The 22,215-nt window shown below is 42.9% G+C and overlaps 3 protein-coding genes across 6 annotated transcripts in view; 1 reads left to right on the top strand and 2 right to left on the bottom strand.

The window, feature by feature from the left end:
• Positions 1-307: 307 nt before the first annotated feature.
• Positions 308-3,416, top strand: LOC143351937 (uridine-cytidine kinase-like 1). Its single transcript, XM_076784039.1, has 10 exons — positions 308-614; positions 678-808; positions 1,245-1,415; positions 1,507-1,613; positions 1,703-1,873; positions 1,950-2,021; positions 2,129-2,380; positions 2,455-2,664; positions 2,735-2,920; positions 2,990-3,416. Exons 1-10 carry the CDS (start codon positions 562-564, stop codon positions 3,305-3,307), a joined length of 1,671 nt encoding a protein of 556 aa, XP_076640154.1. The 5' UTR covers positions 308-561; the 3' UTR covers positions 3,308-3,416.
• On the bottom strand, positions 3,303-7,913 carry LOC143351936 (uncharacterized). The gene is made up of 12 exons (XM_076784038.1): positions 7,608-7,913; positions 7,155-7,232; positions 6,995-7,089; positions 6,832-6,909; positions 6,599-6,745; positions 6,392-6,467; positions 6,126-6,313; positions 5,838-5,982; positions 5,016-5,231; positions 4,687-4,805; positions 4,241-4,376; positions 3,303-3,857 (listed from the first exon to the last, which is right to left on the bottom strand). The coding sequence occupies exons 1-12, from the start codon at positions 7,911-7,913 to the stop codon at positions 3,537-3,539; spliced, it is 1,905 nt and encodes a 634-aa protein (XP_076640153.1). The 3' UTR covers positions 3,303-3,536.
• A 351-nt stretch (positions 7,914-8,264) lies between these two features.
• Nhe2 (Na[+]/H[+] hydrogen exchanger 2) overlaps positions 8,265-22,215 on the bottom strand; it is a 34,781-nt gene continuing 20,830 nt past the window's right edge. For 2 of the 4 annotated variants that reach the window (XM_076783389.1, XM_076783390.1), the window contains 11 exons: positions 19,687-19,776; positions 17,787-17,857; positions 16,930-17,145; positions 16,156-16,291; positions 15,509-15,649; positions 15,359-15,428; positions 15,156-15,260; positions 14,826-14,927; positions 14,451-14,612; positions 13,091-13,249; positions 8,265-11,599 (listed from right to left, as the gene is read on the bottom strand). In XM_076783389.1, the coding sequence (XP_076639504.1) occupies positions 11,358-11,599; positions 13,091-13,249; positions 14,451-14,612; positions 14,826-14,927; positions 15,156-15,260; positions 15,359-15,428; positions 15,509-15,649; positions 16,156-16,291; positions 16,930-17,145; positions 17,787-17,857; positions 19,687-19,776 (1,494 nt within the window). In that variant the 3' untranslated portion in view covers positions 8,265-11,357. Of the gene's footprint in view, positions 11,600-11,903; positions 12,406-13,090; positions 13,250-13,835; positions 13,928-14,450; positions 14,613-14,825; positions 14,928-15,155; positions 15,261-15,358; positions 15,429-15,508; positions 15,650-16,155; positions 16,292-16,929; positions 17,146-17,786; positions 17,858-19,686; positions 19,777-22,215 lie in introns of those variants that run through there. The other 2 variants (XM_076783392.1, XR_013081778.1) reach the window with 2 other exon arrangements.

Raw genomic sequence — 22,215 nt, 5'->3', positions numbered from 1 at the left:
GTAGAAAACTCATTTGTATGCCTTAACAGCTGTTTATAATAAGTAGCTTAATATCAAACGGCGGGGAAAAAATAAGAATGCACCACATGTTTTATTTAATTTAGCGTACATATATTACACGAAACATTTTAAGAAAAACATTATAGTTTTAACGTAAACGTTCATTTTATTTTATCTATGTAAAGTTTTGTACTTTCTTAATTTGAAATGATAAGATCTGTGAAGATGTGCGCACGAACTTAAGCATCTCTCTCTCTCTCTCTCTCTATACATATATACATATCGCCATTAGTTTGACTTTAAAACTGTAAGAGCGCTGCAATTTGTCTTCAATTTTCAACACAGTAGCTTACATCCCTGGTCAAGGGGTGGCAGTGGAGTATCTCAAGGGATTTTAGTGATATGCAGTTGTGTTTTTGGAGTATCGTAGCTGTTTCTAGTTCAATCAGTTCAATCAGTTCATTCAATGCACGAGTTTGTGCGTACGTCTAAGCTGCTCTGTAACATAAAAATTGTACTTTCGTTGGTTCACGTTGAAGTTTGTCTCACGTGACTAGTAACATGGCAGCTAAAATGAATCATTTCGATCCACCAAGTTCAGCGAGTTCCGATAGGTGAGCAGCATCTCATTGTCAATTTCATCCGTGAGAACAAATTGTGGGATTTTTATAATTTAGCGATGATGTGGGAATGTATTGGAGTGAAGGGGATAACTACATCATTGACGAGATTTACGAAGATACCGAACTTTCCAGACGTTCTGACATTGGGTCACCCGCGCCGCTATCTCCCCGACCAGCATCAACCGGTAAGATAATCGGATTATTATTTATCTCCATCAATTATCGGAATACCTGATTTTATAATGTTAACTATTTTTATTATTTGTATGGTTTCTCGTTCTTATCAGCATTAGTTTTATCTGTCACGTGTTTTTACAGTTACTTAGGTAGTATGCTAATTATTTACAGAATCAGTGATTTGGAGTACTTGTATTTGGCAGACACAATTCACTAGGCTCACCGAAATAAAAAGCTCGTGTAATTTAAAGAAGACAACTAAGAATTTAAAAAGTACCATTCCTCATTATCTCTGTCCTTAAAATTCCTATTTCTCCATGTACCTTAAAGTTTTATAAAATTTTGTCCTCTTATTTTCCCTTGATGTATTATTTAACATATTTTTCCTTTGTAATGTAGTTTTATGATATAGATTATAAAGGAAAATTCATAATCATGTAACAGGGTCTCAGAGATCACCAAGGTCACGAAGGCAACGTACTACCAGTTTGTCACAGTCTAATAAAAAGACTGCTGCAGAGTCCATCCTTAGAAGTAAGACAAGAACAATATATACAGCTGGTAGGCCACCATGGTATAATTCAGCAGGGCAGCAAGTAGAATCTTTCATAATTGGTTGGTAATACTTATGCAAGATATGTTTATTGAAATTATTTTTAAACAATAAAAGGTTATGTATTTGCTGTCATTAATAACTGTCTTCCAGGTATTTGTGGGGGTAGTGCATCTGGCAAGACTACAGTTGCAACAAAGATTATAGAATCCTTGGATGTACCATGGGTAACGCTTCTCAGCATGGATTCATTTTACAAAGTAGGCAAAGCTGTCATTTCTAATTATATAAATTGAATCAATTAGTATTAAGAATGGATGAATGGTAGTATAAATAATTTCCGATGCAGGTGCTGAACGAAAAGCAGCATGAATTGGCAGCAAATAATGAATACAACTTTGATCATCCCGATGCTTTTGATTTTGAGCTTCTTAAAACTACTTTACAACGTTTGAAAGAAGGCAGAATGGTGGAAGTTCCTATTTACAATTTTGTAACGCATAGCAGAGAAAGTAGAGCTGTAAGTTGATATAAACAAAAGTTATAATAAGCGCTATATGTGTTAGTTGTATATTATACTTTTTTTCCTTCCAAAGAAAACAATGTATGGTGCCAATGTTATTATATTCGAGGGAATATTTACTTTCTACAATGTTGACGTTTTAAAGGTATGTTGATATAGTATCAGCAAAGTAGGATCAGTTGATTGAGAATGGGGCAAGGTAGTAAAGGAAAAAACGAATTAGGACTGATTTATTTTCTTTGATTGACCAAGATGTGCGATATGAAGATATTTGTCGACACTGACGCCGATGTGAGGCTCGCGCGGCGATTACGTAGAGATATATCCCAAAGGGGAAGAGATTTAGAAGGTGTTTTAAAGCTGTATAGCACTATGGTGCAACCTGCTTTTTATTATTATATAGCACCATTAATGATTCACGCAGATATTATTGTGCCCCGTGGAGGAGAAAATGAGGTTGCGATAGAGCTTATTGTACAGCATGTACATACTCAACTTCAATTGGTAAGGTCGCGACTGTTCCGCAAATATCGTATATTTTACGTGTCGCGTGTACTTATTATCGTTTCTCGTTTTAGAGAGGTTTTAAGCTCAGAGAAAAGTTAGCTCATTCATATATTGGTCAGCCATTACCATCTTCTCTATTCCTACTTCCAGACACACCACAAATTAAAGGTTTACACACATTTATAAGAAACAAGGAAACGTATAGAGATGAATTTATATTTTATTCCAAACGTTTAATACGTTTAGTTATCGAGTATGCGCTATCCCTTTTGCCTTTTGAGGTAATTACTACCAAACGCATTGTATTGATAAAATACAATTGGTATTAAAGAGTTATCTTCATATTTAAAGGATGTAACAGTAGAAACACCTCAAGGGGTATTGTATCAAGGAAAGCGTGGTGCTACTGATAAAATATGTGGTGTTTCAATTTTGCGTGCTGGTGAAACCATGGAACAAGCTGTTCGGGATGTATGTAAGGATATAAGAATAGGAAAAATTCTTATACAAACGAACCAGCATTCTGGAGAACCAGAGGTAAGTATTCCTTTATAGTCTGCTCTTTTTTCTCAGAAATCCAATACAAATTATTGTTATTTATTACAGCTTTATTACCTTCGATTACCAAGGGACATTTGTGATTATAAAGTGATACTAATGGACGCGACGGTAGCAACAGGTGCTGCCGCCATTATGGCTATCCGAGTTTTATTGGATCACGATGTCGCCGAAGAAAACGTACTAGTTGTGTCTTTACTAATGGCGGAATCTGGTGTACATTCTATCGCTTACGCATTTCCACGCGTGAAAATTGTAACGTCTGCCTTAGATCCTATGATAAATGAGAAGTTCTACGTGTTACCCGGTATTGGTAACTTCGGGGATCGATATTTCGGAACCGAACCATCTTCGAATTACAACTAACGCAGCTTAAGATCTTAGTTCTGAGTTTACATAATTGTTTAATCTACTATTCTAATGCAAATACAGTTGTCTCGAATATCTTTAATAAAATTTGTGTTACACTTGGGAACATGTGATATATTTATATCGTTCAATTAACTACACCCATGCATATACGTACAAGCAGTTTGATAATTTGATTTTTTCGAAAATAGTCACGCATTTGTTACGTAATTTATTTAACTAGGTTTTAAAGGGGCGTTGTGTTAACGCTAGTACCGACTTGGCCCCTTTCAGCAGCAGTACCCGTGTTGGGTAATTGTCTATAACCTCGTGCACTTGCTCGAAGGGAACGACGCCAGGAATCTAAGTTTCCGGCACCAGTGCCATTCGGTTGTCCCAAAAGATGCGTGATCAATGTATCGAGAGCCGCCAAATCTTCGTTCGTGTTGACAGAATTTCCTAAACCTTCGGGTGGACGGAAACTGTTCGGTGCATTTTCGTTCATGAGTACAGTATTAGTCAGATTCCCTGCACCGTTGGTGGCGTGGATACCCAGTTTCGATGTAAACTGTGCGACATTCGTGTTAAACGATTGTTATAGGTTAAGTTTTTGACTTGTATATTGTGTTACAATATGTTTTAAATCACGTATCCCAAGCACACGGTCTGACCCATTAGATTTGCATAAAATAATTTGTATAATCCTGATTTTTCATTCAGTTTATGATTTTGAACGAGATAAAGAACGTGAATAGAGATTAGTATACTGCCCCCTTCACTTAGACGCACTAGTGTACAGCTGCGTGGAGGGGCAGTGAACGATTCGATTTCGATTCGATTTCTTGATAGAATCGATTCTCGTGATCCAATTCAGAATGGCTTCCGTAAGGAGAGCTTTCGCGAGACGTAAAATTATGACCGATTTTAGAAGATGCGAAGTATTTCAAATACCTGATCCGCCGGTGGTTGGCCATAACTGAGTCTTTGCACTTTGCGGAAGGTGTCATCATCTATGGCTTCGCGTACCGCTTCGTTTAAGGTTTGCTCCAATACTCGTTGTTTCGTTTTGCTCAATCCATCGTAATAACTGATCGGTATAATTTTTGGTTATGTACATCGAAGTATTAAATGTGTATATTACACGAACGGAAACGAGGGAAATGTTACGTTAAATGAATAAACACGTGCCGCTATTGACTAATAATGCATCCAATACAAAAGAAAGTGTACTAAACAATGAAAATTACGCAGAATGGTAAATTTAATTTTCCGTTGTTACTTTTCAATCAAGAATCTTTCTTCGTAGCATTTTTTTTTGTCTCGTTTCAGCTCGTAGAATTTTCGCGGCGCGATCCGGTATCTCGCGTAACGGTTAGAACGTGAAACATTTCGGTTACCTCGAGTCCAGGGAGCTGTTATCGCGCGAAATATTCTTATCGCGAACGAGGCGGATGTCGTGCTCCCAGAAACGACGTAATTCCGGCGTGGACGTATACGGCGCGGCCACTTCCTTAATCTGGAAAGAAATCGTACCGATTGGTAATCACGTAAAAGAAACGTTGCGCATTATTCAGTTTATAATGGGACGGAACGGCGCGGCGGGCCATTACCGAGATTGAACATTTCTAGTCTGGCATTATAGCCGGTCGGCCATTATCGTGAAAATTACACAGCACGATTTTCGCGAAACTCCCGTGAACCCGAATCGCGATTTTCGTTTCCTTACCTTTAGAACTATTATCGCCGTGATAAAGATACACATCACGTTGATGAAGGTCAAACACGCGCTGATTATACCGTTGCAGAAGAACTCCACCGGCAGATAATCGGTGTACACGTACACGTACGAGGTGTTGTAGTTTGTGTAGGACTCGCCCTTCATGTGCGGCATTTTGATCGGCCGATAGATCAACCATATACACCCGAGCGCCCAAAATAAACCCTGTAGAATTTTTAAAATTCTCGTCAAATCTGTATACAGGGTGTTCGGCCACCCCTGGGAAAAATTTCAATGGGGGATTCTAGAGGCCAAAATAAGACGAAAATCAAGAATACCAATTTGTTGATGGCGGCTTCGTTAAAAAGTTATTAACGTTTAAATATTCCGCCTGTACTGAATTTTTTTCTCGAAAATGCGCAAGATTTCGGGGGTATGTCTATTCACCAAATATGATTGTAATTGACCCCCACAACCGAAAATAATTTTTTTAGAACGATTTGAAAAATTGTTTTTCGCCGAGAAATTTCAGCACCTAACCGAATTTTTTTCTCGAAAGTGCGTAGGAATTCGAGAGTATGTGTAATGACCAAAAATGATCGTAATTGACCCTCGCAACCGAAAATAATTTTTCCAGTACGATTTGAAATTTTTGAATTTAATTGTTAATAACTTTTTAACGAAGCCTCCATCAATAAATTGGTATTCTTGGTTTTCGTCTTATTTTGGCCTCTAGAATCCTGTATTAAAATTTTTCTCAGGGGTGGCCGAACACCCTGTATACGAAACAGCCTTTTCGTTTCCGTAATCAATTCGTTAATTGTCGCTTACGCAATTTACCACCGGCGGTAATAAAGAGGCCGATATAGCGACTCCAATCAGGGGTCCGCTGCTCCCCTGCAATAAAGCCACGGCGACGCCAGTGCCAGATGGCAGGGCCCATAACACACCCATCCAAAGGGATCTGTAATTGCCTCTGCAGAGAGCGTAATTTACTTTCTACAGTTTGTACGAGCACAAAGTGGTACAATCGTTACTCTAGAATCGTAGACGTTTGAAAATCGTTAGGCGCACAAAGTAACTTGTAGCGGTACAAAACAAAAATTTGTTTCGACGTACCTCCCTTTCATCTCGTCGGTCGGCCAGTCGTTGTAACCCCAAGGCATCTCCGTTGTGCCCAGAATTAGGCCGAATACGAATCCGAACAGGATCGAGACGAATATGCCGAGCAACAGGCTCTTCAGACCGACGAACTGGAGGTTCCTATCAGCTATGATAGTGCCGAAGGTTAACGACATTACGGGACCCTTAGGATCATACCAAAGAAATGAGCATTTTTCTAAATGACTTTAATAACAACCGAATTAAACGACGCCGGATCTTACCATTAAAGGGGACACCAACATGGCCGCCACTACGTTCGTCGCGCTGTTCTCTATCAGGCCCAACGCGGCGAGGCAGCTACGGAAAATCGCGACGATTTTTTAATATTATGTTTCGGAATATCGCTAAAAAAATTGCAATAATTTTTCTCCGTGTTCCAGGTTCGTCGGGCGTCGAGCGAACAAATAAAAGAAAGCAGCGATTCTTACTCCGCCGTCAGCACGAGCAACACGTAATCGAAGGTAAGATCACCCCCGCTTCTGACACCGTCCACGACTTGCTTCACCGTCAGTTTCGAGCGTATCGATTCCACGAAGGCCCTCCAGGCGTTCTTTCTCTCTTCCGATTCCTTTCGCCTGGAAACACCGATCGCGAATGTTACAGGATCCATCCGGTTCTTTGCATTGAATAATTCTACTGTTTTTCTTTCGGACGGAGAGACCTTCGTGCCAAGTCGTCCTTAATGGAGGCGTAACCGACGCTGCGCAAGCCGCTGTACGTGCACTGGGTCGGAATCACGCTGGGAAATGTTTAAAAGCAAATGAGGACGTTTCGTAAACGTCTCGCGCGGGAGTTCGTTCGAGGCAACGTCGACGATAAGTCACCTTACTATGGAGTTCATTTTCACGCCGATCCCCATTTCCGTCAGACAGTGCAAGCAATTCTCGCACGGCTCGCCTGCAGGTACCGGAAATATCACCTTCGCGAGATGGAAATCAAACATTAACGTGGAGCAGGAACGACGAGGGTCCACCGGTCTCTTACCTCGTAGTACATGTCAGCTTTGTCCTTGCACCAGACCACGTGCTCCACTCGGAGCTTCTTCAACAACTCGTCCAACACCTTTGGAAATAAGAAAACAGGGAAACGAAATACAAGTTGCGACGGAAACGATATTTTCGTACGAGGCATTCAAAGGCTACGCGTCTGACCATTCCGTACTATTTCTACTTGCATCGGTGCTCGTGAACGCCGACAGTTCTATCCTATCTTAAGTAGAAATAGCGAATTATGGCCAGACACGTACACTAAGTCGTACTTATCAGGGACTTCTAGAGAAACTTTCCTACATTTAAATATTCTCTACACCTATCTGGAAATTTTTAATACAGTCATACAAATCTGTCCAATTATTATTCAATCAAAAAACGTTTTCAGAGCACATACTAATTTCTACTTATTTTCTTTCAGGTCCGACTAAATTCAGGAGTACGCTACCGTTTCCATCGACACGAAAACCGGATCTCTGCTGCGTTGGCCGGAAACGCCGAGTCTCCGAGGACGAGGATAGCTTCTGTCGTCGAGATTGTCGCTGACGTCAGCCAAATCCTCCAGATCGTCGTCGTCGAGCATCAACAGCTGCGTTCTCGTTCTCGTTTCCCTGATACGCAGATCCAGTCTCGGGGCAGGCACCGGTTTCCCCGGCGTCTCGTGCCTGGGTCGTTTCATCGGTACGCCGAAGATGAGCTGGTGCTCGTAGTTCGACGTGGGAATGCAAACCAGAAACACGACACCGCCCGGCATTGTCGCTTGTTCGATTAAAGTCGCCTCGAGACTCTGCCCGATCAACCTCGAGAGCAGATCGTCCAAGCATCGATTTCATTAGCGGACTGCTAATCGTTTTGTTGCTTCGCTCTCAATTAGCGTGACGTCGACGGTGAACCAGTCGAAGATCACGTGCAATCGTTACACGGTTCGTAATTATATTATTTTTATCGACTTCCGATTGTTTTTTTTTTAAGTTAAATATTTATCCATACCTTAGATCGTAAGTAAAATAACAAAAAAAAATATTCCAAGCGTGAAGCTCTGGAAGATTACGTCTAGATTCTTAAGGATAAAGGTAGTCACAAGTCCGTGTTTCTTTTTTTTTTTATGAAATAAACATTTATTTTAACAAATCAACAGCATAAAGACTAGCGTCTAGAGACTAGTCCGATGTTTAGTCTGACCTAGGTAACTAGAGGCCACCAGGAATATTCCGCGCGAAGGGAAATTTCGAGCGTCGCGATTTTTACGAGAATCGAATCGGTTCTTCCGTTAGTAGCGTGTGTTCCAAGCGAAGTGTGCGCGCCAAAACGTATCCTAAAGAAAACTCTAATCGCAGCAGAGATTCCCGAGGGGTTCAAAAACATTCCCTCGACCTGCAATAAACGTCGCGTTAAAGGAGAGTCTGAAATTCAAAAGCTAGAATTCTTCGAGGAGGAAGCGTCGTCTCGAGGCTCAAATTAACTTCGTTTCGTTTCATCTTTCGATAACAATTTAGAGGAAGATAAGAAATATTTCTGAACCCATTCGTTCGACTCCTTTATCGAAACGTCGTCAACGAACATATTTTTCTTAATCGTTTTATATAGATTGTCGACAAATATTGTTGTAGACATTTGTTAATGCCCAGTGTACAAATTGTCTGCCGATTCTACGCTTTTTCTAACGAATAGTAAGCCGTAACGTTGCAAACGTTTCAAGTTCCAAAATCGGGAGTGAAATTATCGTGTGTCCTGTATTTCTTCTCTGGGCAACTTTGACTTTAGTCGATAAACGTATTCTCGACTCGTTAAACGCATCAACAATTATTCTAAACGATCGGTGTTCAGTCGATAACTTGTAACTTCCTTCAATTCTCATAAAAAACCCGAATCCTTGAGTTTCCCTCGATACCTCGCCGCTAGTTGCACACTTCGACACGCTGACGTTCCACATTTCGTGTCCAATAAATGGTGGTGATAATAGTCATCGTAATAACTCGCTACGTAATTAGCTAAGAAAAGTTTTCTTATGTACATACGGCGTTATCATCGCGTTAGGTAACTGACCTACGACCGATTTTGTTCGCGGCTGTTTCTTCTACTTGAGACTCTTATTCGTTTATTTATTTACTCATCATCAATATTATCATTATTATTATTTTTTTTTTAAGGCCATACTTAAGGAGAGGAGCGTTTGAACAACTTCCGTATGTTTGTCGCCGCGAAGGACTTGGACGATCCCCGGTAAGATCTTATACAAGATGGATCCACGTAAGTGCATTTCAGACTCGAGGGTTGAATTTACCAATTGGAAAAATAATAAAAACAGTTTTGGTACGCATAAGGTTACGTTCATAAAATTCATTGGTCTTTCTGCTCTTCTATCTCTCTGTTAAAGTATTAACAAAAAAAAAACTGGTACCTTCTACGATCAATTTTAGTTTTAGTTCTACGTAAAGTAACAAGTTGACCTAAAAAAAAAATTTCTAACGTTAAATCCATGCCTCGAGCAAACGTCACTTAACGTGGATTCACCGCATACATATTTATGCAATGCTTGTTTGGTTGATCCTCGAGTTTCTTGTGTCTCTGAACGAAGCAACTGCTTTATTATTATTATTATTTCTCCTTTAGAGATCCTTCTGGTGGGTGATCTAAAAAACGGTCACAGTACCGCATTTCCTTTAACCAGGAAGTGATCTATCTTTCTCCATACGAGCCGTTCGCTATGAGAATAATGCAAGCTCGTTTCTAATAACTTATCGTCGATAAGTATAGTTGTCAGACGTTTAAAAAAATATAGACTCGAAGAAAAATATGTGTTTAGCAAGCATAAACTCGCAACATTTTTATAATTATCGAATCTCAAATGGACTTGCACTCTATTTACTTATCGATCAATTTCAAACTATATGCGCTACCAATCGATACGATGCTGTTCGTGTTTCGACAGTTATATTAATTCAAGTACGCGTGTTTTTACTTTTCATTGTAAACGCTACCACTGGTAATCGTCCGTGGGTCTGGGAACGCGACGCTATTGTCGTAGGAAAATAATCACTCGTGCTGGTGGCCTTTACCCTACTTCCATAACGAATACTTTACTCTTTTCAGCGATTGAACTCGAGTGGACACCGACATAATAATTTTTAGTTATTTAAAACAGCACTTCTTTTCTTTATAATTGATTTAGCATCTAGATCACTCTTGTCAGCGATCCGTTCCACATAGTTAAACAGGAAAACTATTTGTAAAACGTATTTACACAACTTTCATAACGAACGGCTCTTACGATACGCTGAATCCGCTGAATGCGTCTCGTCGGGCGCGTCTACTTCTAGACTCGCGTCTATGAACTCGAAAGCAAATCCGCGGATAGAAACTATAGCGCGTCGCGGTGTCGCTTAGGCGCGCGTTCCTACGTGGACGATGGAAAATCTCGCGCCTTTCTTCTCTCGTCTCCGGTCGGCTAGGATACATCTAGGAATCATTAAGGCCACGATACCAAGTAATCAGCGATCGTTTGCGAGCGATTGCACAGGATACGCGCGATCGAAGAGGAATCCGGGCTCTAGGAAACGGCACGCGGAGGGGGGGAGATCGCTGAGAAGCTGACGAAACACCCAGGCGCGTCGCGCGTTTCTCCCCCGGTTCGATCGTCTACGACCGTCAGTCGTGCGTGGAGGAAACGATACTGTTTAAAAAAATAGCTTTCTCGGCGTTTCACCCTCTCTGTCTATTTCTTCCACGTTTACCACTCGAAAAGCATTCGCGCGGCAGTCCGGTTATATCAAAAAGTGGCCGCGTCCCGAGCTTCCGTGACCCGGTAAACACCGAGCCGGACAATGGAAAACTACACTTGTCCCTACGCGCGAGCGAGCGCATCATCGGTGGTCAACGAAGATACTTTCCGTTATCGTGGTCCTGCTGCTTAAGGAGGAGGACTCTCCTCCTCCCCTCTGTGTACTAAAGAACGTCCTTCTTCGTACGGAGCACCGAACGACACGCGAACGGAGGGCGATGGAGAGGACGCGCGACTCTTCGGGACGAACCCCGCGCCGTTGTCGCGAGACCATGGGCGCCATTTTCTGCTTCAGACAGGGGCGCTAGGCCGTCGTAGGAGCGACGAGAGCAACGAGCGTCGAGGTGGTCGCCGCCACGGGCGAAACAGTCGACGCTCGGAGTCGGATGACGTCTGCTCCTCGACGGTCCCCAAGGGTCAAGCGTTCTCTTCCTCCTCGTCGATGTCGTCCGACGACTCCGAGGAGGACGTTATGAGGGCGGTCGAGAGACTAGGGACCTGCGCCGAGTTCAGGAACGAGCCCATGCGATACTTCTGAGGCGTGTTCCAGCATTCTGGCAGAGAATGGGAACCGTCGTCCGTCATCTTGTCCGACTGCGGCCTCTCCATGGAGCCCAGCTCCATCATCGACACCCTCCTCGTCGGACCCCTCCTACTGTCTGCAAGAATTAAACCACTCCGCTTATCCGGCTGTCCCCTTGGCTACACTACTCGGTCAGGTACAGTTCACCACCCTCGATTAAACGCAATAGTAATCTTTCAATATTCCCCTGAACTTTTGGCCCTGTTTCGCTGTTGGACTAAGTAAGGCTTCCCTTGGACAAAGTTTTTTGGGAAAAATTGTAATGGGAGATTCTAGAGGGCAAAATAAGACGAAAATAAAGAATATCGATCTGTTGATATTCTTGATTTTCAAGCTTCGTCAATAACTTTTTAACGAAGCCTCGATCAACAGATTGATAATCTTAATTTTCGTCTTATTTTGAATCTGTGGCCGAATATCCTGTATAGGAACGGAGGGGTCAGTCAAGCGCTTGCGAAGGAGACAAGACCGTAGTTCTATGGCGAGTACGGGAGATGGCGCTACAAATTCAATTTCCCATCAACGTATTCTGTTTTTCTAGAATAAGAGGCTCTATTTAAAGCAGGATAGTACGTGATTTTTTATTCCAGAAAAATAGAATGTATTAATTCAAGTTCAGAATAATATTGAAAAAATTCTGAGCGTCGCCAAGAGTGCAACGCCATAGATAACGCGCCACGGGGCTGTGCAAAACCGGTTCAAAGTTCCTCCTTTCATTCTTTATAAACGTTACAACTTGTACACGATTGGCATTTATAATTTCTAAACGCTGTTCACAAAGGCACTATCGTTATTTACCGGATACGCGTATTTTATTGTCATCGCTTGGAAATAAACTTCGTTAACCCCTACACTATTTTTTGTCTGTCCTTCGTAGTGGGCCTGTAACATGGAGTTTCCTGGTTGAGCGTGTGTGTTCAATTCTTGTGTGCAGAGAGTCTCATTCTAATCCGTAAGTGGGAACACATTGCAAAGTATAATCAAAAATCGGTCTGACGATTCTTAAGGGGGCGCACACCTTTACGAGGATCGACTTTGTTTTTATTGGTTTATTTAAACGTATATAATACAACCCCGAGAAAGTTTTCAGTCACGCTTATATAACATTCACAAAAATATTTACAAATGATAAAATAGTTTAGACGAACAGGGAACGTAGGTGGGGGTTAAATAAAATAAATAAGTACAAAATAACACGAACTTTCGTTTATTATCAAAAAGGAATCAAAGGAAAAACAAAATATTAGGTGAATTAAAATTTTCCCAAAATGTTTGCCTTCGAACAGCATAATTTCCCTACCCTTACGGTTCATATAGGTTTTAAAAATTAACGCTCTTCTGTACAATACTGTACAATATTTTTAGTCACTTAAAAAAATGTTCAGTGTCTGATACATTCCTATTACAATCTGTCCTTTGACAGTTCCCCCGGGGACCGGGGTAAACAATTATTTTTAATTGGTCGTGTAACTCGATACCCCGCTCGCTTACGGATTGAAATGAGACAACCTGTGCAGAAACTATCACGTTGGATCTTTGTTTCCAGGACCGTGACAAGTGCACTCACTCGAGGCTCTCGAGGGTGAGTCCGTCTGCTCAGTTCCGGTCAGCGTGTAATCATCGTGTTTGTCCAGGGAATCTTGACAATCCATGCTGTCCGGGGTGCAGACGCTATCCCGCCGGAATAGGCCAATTACTGACTGGACCTTTGGTTGCTCGATTCCACCTTCGATGGTAAGTGAGCATTAATAACGCAATTAACGTGGATACACAGAGTGTTTCGTGTTTGCTCGTCTCGACTCCATCGTGTGTCTCGATATTTTTTAACGACGTACAAAGAACACTTAAGAAGAAGTCACTTCTAACCGAGAAATTATTCGACCTCCCCTATTATTACGTGAAGTTTATTTAACGGCAAATGCACGAATCTGCAGTTTCGATTCGAGTTTTATTTAGAAACTTAATGTCTGGTAGTCGAAACGACCGAAACGCCCGGTGCATCGCGGGTACGTGAAAGACGTGCTCGAAGAAAACTATGAAAACACAAAAGCGACTGTTCTCAAAGGCTGAGTTAGAGGCACGCGCGTATGGTTAAGGATATCAAGCGAATTCGACGAATGCACGGTGAAGCTTTCGGCGTGTGATGCATAATCGATCGTGTATCAACAGAGTGCGTTGTGTGTGCGTGTGAACGAGGCTTAAGGGGATTGGGTAACCCAAAAAATTCAAGGAAGGAAACAGAGTTCACGAATTCGCGCGATAAAAAGAAAACGACAGAGTAAACTCGGAACGATCTGAAGCGTGACATTTACATGTTCTCCAACCGGAAGTGGGTGCATTTGCGATCCGATAGTATCCTCCCGGGGTTTCGTAAGCTGGCCCCGTCTTCAGTAATACGGCTCTCCTGTAAAGCAGCGTATTTTCACCGTTCACGTACCCGTCTTTTACAGACTTATTTACCGAGTCTCATCGTTCTCTGTATCAAAACAGACGCAACGATGGCAACCACGAGACACAACAATGTTTACATTCTAAATACGTGCTCCGAACCTTACGTTAAGAATCGATCCCTTGAAAAATGGTTGGCAAACCTGAAACAGGGCTTAAACATTAAGCGATCGTACGATTCATTCCTAACGATAAGAGAAACATGGTGCAAACTTCCTCCGGTTGCAAGGGATTACCCGATCCCCTGCGAGGTCGACTTCCGGGGCTCCTCTGGGCAAAAGAGATTCAGAATCGTCGGTGTTTCGCAAAAGTGTGAACGGTCACAGTGTTTCGTGTACGCGTGTAGTGTGTAGTGTGAGTTCACGTAATTGAGTAAATGTAGCCAGCCAATGAAATCAGTGTACTGTACTAGTTGTATCGGTACTCTATCGACGATGCATCCTACGATGATAATACGACGCTGTTTGTGGTAATCGTACCTAAGAATGTCGCCGACGGTGAACTGTACGCCAGATATTCTTTGTTCGAACACCAGGCTGGGAACTCGTTCTGCTTGATCGGGTGCCCGGAATCGTAATCGTCCTCCCTCTTCCACGGCAGCATCGTTTCCGTGGCGGTGGGCGTCGTTACCCTGTAGCTTTCTGCAAACATCGAACGTCGTCCGTTCAAATCCAATCGAGTTTCGTCGAAGCTCGTGAAACTGCATACTTTTCACCGAACTCGTATTCGCGAATTAACGTAAAATAAATCGTGGATAATTTTTATTCCGATCGTTGACTATACTCGCGTGGCAATTTGTCTTTAAACGAATCCTCCAAAAGGTTCTTTCATCCCGTTTAATTCTGGGAACGTACCGTCGCGACCCAGCTTCAGTTCCGGGTCGTCCGTGTTGATGGTGTCCATCGAGGTGGTCGTGGTGGCGCCGTGATGGTTCTCCGCATTCACGTTCGACGAGTCTACGGAGAATCGAGCGATAAGACATTTGCCTGTGAATGCCCCGGAGGAATTAGCTCCTCCCTTCGTCGCGTTTTCGTTGAAAGAAGAGTCTAACGAGTCCGAACATCGGGGGTGGAACTAATTCCTCAAAGGGATCTCGAATCGCGAAGAAAATTCCGCGTCCGGTAACGAGACTCCGTTGGAGCCCAGGGTTTGGGACCGGGCGGCGAAAAAAATGGAATCCTCACCGGAAGTACGAGCCGTGAAAGTTATCGCCGAGTCCCAGTCCTCTTTGCTGGAAGGCTTTGAGGTGTCCCCGTTCTCCAGCTCGTACAGAACGCCATTCATGTAATCTGCGACCAATTGAAATTCACGTATTCAGACCCTGGAAAGCCTTTTCGCGCTAAGCTCGGAGGGGGAGGGGAGCATCGATATTCTTTCGCCAATTTACCTTGGGTGAACAACTTCGTCGAGCCGTTCTGCTGGAACTCCGGGAAACTCACGTGATTCTGCTTCCCGTCCTGCGAAAGTTTGTTAATTACCTGATCGAAGATTTGAGAGAAAAAAAGGAAACTATAAACTCGGTACGGTTTTCTCTTACTTTGAGCAACTTTTTGCTGCGCTTGTGACGATGCTTGTGCTCGCCCATCATCCTCCGTATGTTCATGTGCATTTTGTAATTGACTTGGGTCGAGAGGTCGCGATCGTTCACCGCGTGCCGGCTGTAGCTCAACCGTCGATGCTGCAAATCAATTTTATTTCGTTTATCGCGTTCCCGTGGACCCGCGAAACTTTCCAAGGGGCCTCTAAATCGTCCGAGGGTTCTTTTATTTACAACACGGAGCTAGTCGTAGGGTTTCGAAACGTTTTACCTTCGAGGTACCCTTAAAGTTTGACCGCTCGATCGAGGACGCCAAAAAGGGATCGCTTCGGAATTGATAGGGTCAGTTATTTTCAAATCTAAACTAAACTTCTGGATTAAACCTCTCGAACTTTGTTACAGCCACGTTAGGTGTCAAGAGTCCTATCTAGATTTACATTTCACTTCGCGATGAGAAGCCCAGACGCCCATATATCAGTCAAAGCGTTAAACCGTGGGTGGCCATTTTCTCGAGTATTCCGGGGCAAATAATATTGGAGACGTATCGGGGGGGTTGAAGATTACAGTATTGCACCCTAGTCAGCAAAGTTCTCAGGGCCGCGTGCACACGTATATGCAAATCGTTGTCAGCAGGGAGGGTTTCTTACCCTCTTGTAAGGTTTGCAAAGTTCCTCGGCCAATAGGTGGTGGATCCTGGCGTCCGTCAGGTCCTTCTTGGAAGGGTTGTACTCCAGCTCTTGGAGATCAATATTCCAGCCCGTTTCGAGCTGGCTGCAACTCGGACTGGAAGGAGAAAGAATGAGACTGCATTTTATGACAGGCTGCCACTTCGAGATCGATACCGCGCCTCGAGAAGGGTCGTTCAATCGAGATACAATGCAGACCTATCTTCGGTTACGCTCCTTGTTACGGAGTGTGCAGAGGGTGACTCATCGACACCCTAAACCATTCTGGAAACCACGCCGGGGAAACCTATGGCTCGATAAAATCTGCTCTTGTCAATTCTAACCCTCTTTAACTCATTACATAAATTATTTCTACGCGATTTGTGCAAGCAATCTTTTATTATTTAACTAATTTTCACGTTATCGCTAAAATCAGTTTGTTATTGCACCGAGGTCTGAAAAATATGTTATCGCGTATCTGGTTCGAATAATATTTGACTCCCGTGTTTTCATCCCCCCGAAATCTGGCTCGGATTCGAAACATTCCACGTCGGTGCAGTTCCTTTCCATTAATTCCTCGCGTTACGATTCATTTTTCCTCCCTCGAGGGGCCGAGGGAATGCACCTGTTGTGTCGAAGAAGCAACCCCCATCCCCCGCGGCGTTTCTTATCGGGATAGGAAACAGGTCAAGTGCGAACTCGGGGGATCGAAAGTCGGAGAAAGAGGGAAAAGGGAACCACCCTCCGTCCCCGTACCTCCCGTGAAATTGTCCCGTGTTGCTATAGTTGCGGAATATGGCGGACATGCTCTCCGTTCCGCTGATGTTCCCGATGGTGGACGCGTTTCGCCTGATGTAGTCCATGGCGTCCTTCATCGCGAGCTTCGAGTACGTTTCCAAGATTTTCGGCTCGGCGCCGCAATGGTGCCTCACCAGATACGGCCGGATGAATTTATTATCGAACCGTTTGAATCTGCAAATCGAGAAACAAAGTACAGGGAAGGGGCGCGAATCGACGCCATTGTTTATTCACTCGATGGACGCGCTGTAACGCTCGGAGTATATTTCCGCGCTGGAATAAAAAAAATATTATGCGAATACGGGATACCGAGTACCGTGGTTTACGAGTTACGGAAGATAGGAATCGAGTTAAATTTTATTCCGATAATAACCAACGAAGCTCGCGTATCGGAATTTATTTTCGTTCGACGTTTCTATCTAGATAAGAATTTTATCCGTTCTCGTAGAAGATTGAAAATTATCGGGAGCAGTTCTTGTAATAATTGTGAATCGAAATCAACGCAAGGAAATTGTTTCCAAGGGGCCGCCAAACAGTGTGAAAAACTACTTCGGCGTGTTAATACACCCCTCGACCACCACGAATGTTTGCACGGGCGAATAGCGTCCACGACCGGGCAGAAAGGGCATAAAATTTCAATAGGTACGACATTACGAGCGCTTCCTTTAATCTTCCATAACTCAGAAACCACGGTAAGACCCCGTGTTTACACATTTTTTACTTCCTCCCCCCGTGGATTTATTCTTCGAAGTATTGTGCGTTTATCACCCCGACGCAGACGTTTCATTAGAACCGTGAAAAAAAGCTATGTATACTTGTCTCGGACGTGGTAGTTGCCGTGCTTTCCTAAAATGTCCTCGACCCCGGCCATAACGTGATCCATTATCTGAAAAAGCAGAAATGTCATTTCCTTTTTTTTTTGTTTTAATTTTAATTTTTTTATTCGCGGGTTCGAACGTCGCCGGCGCTTATTATATCCGTTATCTGGCGTGATATACGCTAAGAGTATCAACCGCGAAACGACTCGGTTAATTTACTGGCCCATTGTTCTTGTTTTGACACGTTCATTTACGAACCAACCGCATTTGGAAATCAATGGGATCCGCGAGAGCGTGGAGCGCCGACCAGCGTCGATCGTTGATTTCCCCCGCCGTTCTTTTTCGATATTTAACAACAAGACCAGGGCAAAACGGTCCTCGAAAAAACGTTCCAATCGACGAGCATTCTATTACGAAGATCTAAGAGAGATCCGTCTTTTCGCCAATATAAATATTAATCTTTAGTTCGCACCCCTTTAGTTGTTACCCACGCAAACTGCGACACGTTCGTTTTAAATAGATTGTCGGCTATCGATAAAAAGTTTGTAACTTCAGCGTCGCGTCGGGTTATGGAGGGTTAATCCGTGCAACGAACAACGAATGAATTTGTTCGTAATAGTTAAATACAGAAGTATTTTTTACCAATCAGATAACCGAAGAGAGAGTAGCGTGTTTGGTACTCGTCGAATGGATCGTCCTGAGAGGAACGGATTTATTTTTGCGCGAATGGTACTAATGGCGCCATTTGTTGAGATAGCGCGGCGTTCAATGAAGCCTCGAAACAGGTGTCATTAAACGCGATGCCAGAAGTGACAGCGACTTTTCGACGCTCGTCGAGAAATAACGACGAAATAAAGAGCCGAGCGTGCTACTTTTTGGTTTCGAAAGGCGACCCCGGAGCTCGGCCAACCGCGAAATTTGCTCCTCCGCGGCTGTTTTTCATTTCCTAAATTGCCAGAAAAACGCCTCGACGCGATACCCGGACATTCATAGAGCATCGATCGCCCCTTCCGCGCTATCTCGAGGCGTATCATCGATACTTGGAGTGCTTCTACAAATCCATCGCGTGTATTTATTAATCGGGAACGTACAGTTTCTCTCACTCGTGTTCGCACGCAATGGTGATACGCTATAAATCGAAAAAACTTGTCTCTCATGAATTGAGATGTTTTTGAAACCGGTGTGGGTTCATTTTGTTGTGCATTGAGATATTTAAGGGTTTACATTTGAATAAAGTAAGAATAAAATTATTGTTTAAATTATCATTACCTTTCTATGGGGCTCTGTAATTGGCCATTACATTGGGTTAAAAAAAAATTACTTTGTAAATAGAAGTAACCCACAGTGTAATAAACAATATTTATAGCGTATCGCCATTACAGTGTTGGAATACGAGTGAGACGTAGAAGATGCAGAAGACAATAAGAAATGAAACGTCTCAGAGAAAATCGATCCCCCAGTCGTCGTCGAGTCAGAATACAATGACGCAGAAGATTAATATTATCTCGATGACGACGGCCATTGTGATTTTTACGAGCCGTTGTTCCAACTGAAGCGCGAAAACGTTCGGGGAGGGGCCGCGTGTTTAATATTCGACATCATGAATGAACATCAAAGACGAGGGAACGGACCCGGATATTTGATCGTCAGGGAATACAACGTGTCAGATTGTTCGACAGTTTAGAGGAGTGTGTTTCAATTACAAAATCGTTCGATTTTGTTCATCCTTGCGTGCGACGCGCGTCTATAATTTATACGTGTCGAGGTCCCGGTCCGTTATTCCTTCGTTCGTATTTTTATCAGTCGATCGATCGTTATTACAGCGTGAAACCATGTTAAAAAAAAAAATTGTACGGTCAACAACGCGTCAAGACGCGAGACGACACGTTACACGCACCCGTTCGTGGATCCTCTCGTTCATGGTCGGCTTCTTCCTCTCCGCCCTCTTCACGTTCAGGATCTTCACGAGCGGCTTGATCGTGATGCCCTGAAAACAGATTCACCTGACAGCTCGAGCTCCTCGTGAGATAGGGTGCACGCGAAAACGCGACCCAAGGACTTATTATTGCGATAATATTGTCGCCCGAGCGCCTCTAAATAGCCCATTATTCACGGCGGTGGTTGGTATTTGTCATCCCAAACCCTTTACCGAGTGAATTGGCGACATTTTTATTAACGTTTATTCGAACAATGCCGCGAGCTGTTAAGTAGTTGCACGGAAAGTCGTTTCTTCGTTTATGTAAAGGGGAACGAAAACGATAAGTAATTGTTTTTCCAACGAATTGTCGTTCGGAGTTTCGCGTTAATTATTATAACGAACCAGCGAGTTTAAATTGATTTCCCACGCGCGTTTAGTCGGAAGAAACCGTTCTCTCACCGATCGAGATTAAATCGATTACGTGGCAAATTGCGCCCGTCGAGAATGGAAAGTGTACTTTCGTCATCCGACAAGAAATTTCGTCTTCCACCGGCCGGAAGCCGCGTGTCAGGTTGGCCTTTTGTGCACAGACTGTCCTGACCGCGAGGATCGACCGGATGTCGCGAGGCCGCCAGCCACGACCGTCCCACGTCGATATCGAGTTTCCGATCGATTGCGCGACAAAGTCGATGGTGTTTTTAGAACTAATGGAGCCGCGGAGCCGGTTCCACTCCGATCGCAAACAGAACGCGCCTCCTGGACGAAGGAGGGTGTTTTTTCTCATTCCCTTCTTCCTTTTTTCCTCCCCCGTACAGTACGCTTTAACCTTTCGCGATCTAATTGCGTTCGTATTTCATTCGCTCGGCTCTTGCTTTACACAGAACTAATTCTTCCTCGAAGGAGGCGGGATTTAAACCCGAAGAATTACACGACGAAAGGGAACGACAACGGAATTTTCGTGATTCCCACGAGTCTCTTCGTTGAACTTTGAGTGGACGTATTTATCAGCGACTTAGCGATCGACACATCCTGCAGTGTTTGTTAAATATTGAGCTCCGAGCTTAGTTCCACTGTGTAGGAATTTATTCGAGTCTTTGCAGCATGGTATAGCAAGGTTCACAGAAGGAAAGTCTTAGAAGACGAATTTTTGAGAAAAATCAACAGGGGATAGGTGCAGAAATTTTTCGACGAAATTAAAAATTTCAAATCGTTCTAAAAAAATTATTTCTAGTTACAGAGGTCAATTACAATCATTTTTGGTGAATAGACCTACCCCCGAATTCCTACGCACTTTCGAGAAAAAAATTCTTTACCGAAAATATGATGTCTGACCATAAATGTTTCCCTGATATTTCATGCGTATGTTTAAAAAATTATAACTTCTGGACGGATTGAAGGATTTTAATGTTTCAACATGCAAACAACGTGTATTTTGTTGAAGAATATTTAGAAATTCTAAGAATATGACGGAAGTTCCACAGGTACTGATTTTTGCAAAGTCCGTGAACGCGTCGTTTGTGTAATAAATACACCCGAAACAGGAGCTTATTCACAGTTACTCCAGATCAAAACAATATCTCATTACATTCCACAACTTTTCAGCAAACAACCATGTCATGGAAACTGGTAACAGAAGAGCCTTCGTTACCAGTTCTTCCTACGAATAGCTGTTTTTAAGTTTTATTAAGTGCGTTAACGTTGTCGAGTATTCCAGCATCGTAGGAATAGCAATGCGTCTTTTTTAACCCAATTTTCCTGCCTCGTAACAAGTTATATTTACGACAGTTAATGAGCTACCGTCAAATCAAAAAATAACTATCGATTTTTGCTAACGATAAAATCTTTTCTTTCGAACAACACAGAAAGTAGTATTTCTACATAAATTTATAAAGTCGAACGTACAAAATCTCAAGCATAGAGTTTTATATCATTTAAAAATTAGAGATGAACTATTCTACTTGCATAAAATTTTTCAAAATTTTCTGAACGTTCGGTGCTTCCTTGTAACTTAGGTGTATATACTCAGACTATGTTTGCATTGTCGCTGTAACCCGAACCACGGGCGGCGCCGGTTCTTCCTCGCCCCTTATGGTATCCCACAAGCTTTTTCTTCTCGGAGCATAATAATAGATTGGCCAACCTCCTAGAAAATTTCTATTCCAGCACGGTAATTAACATTGGTGACTACTGGCTTCGTCACCTTTGGAGAGCTCCACATTTCCACGGTTATCCTTGCTAAGAATTCTTTTTAAAACGAAAAGCTACTTTCTTTCCTATTTAATTTTTTGCATCAAGCAATAACTCATTCCGCGTCGAACGTTGAAACGTCCGTAGTCTTAGATTTCCTTTAATGCGTCGATCGTTGTTAGCCTACACGACAGAAGAGCATGAAAGATGAAAAGAATTCTTTCTTCGGATACTTCCACGCAATATCAATATTACAGTAACAGTTGAGATAGGTTCGAGTTCATCCGCTGTTGTCTACGATGCCGGAACGACCGAGGCAAG

This window comes from Colletes latitarsis, chromosome 2 (assembly GCF_051014445.1).
Source record: "Colletes latitarsis isolate SP2378_abdomen chromosome 2, iyColLati1, whole genome shotgun sequence".
In the NCBI taxonomy this organism is placed as follows: domain Eukaryota; kingdom Metazoa; phylum Arthropoda; class Insecta; order Hymenoptera; family Colletidae; genus Colletes; species Colletes latitarsis.
The sequence above is the reverse complement of the archived record's forward strand: the minus strand, read 5'-3'. Positions and strand labels throughout refer to the sequence as shown.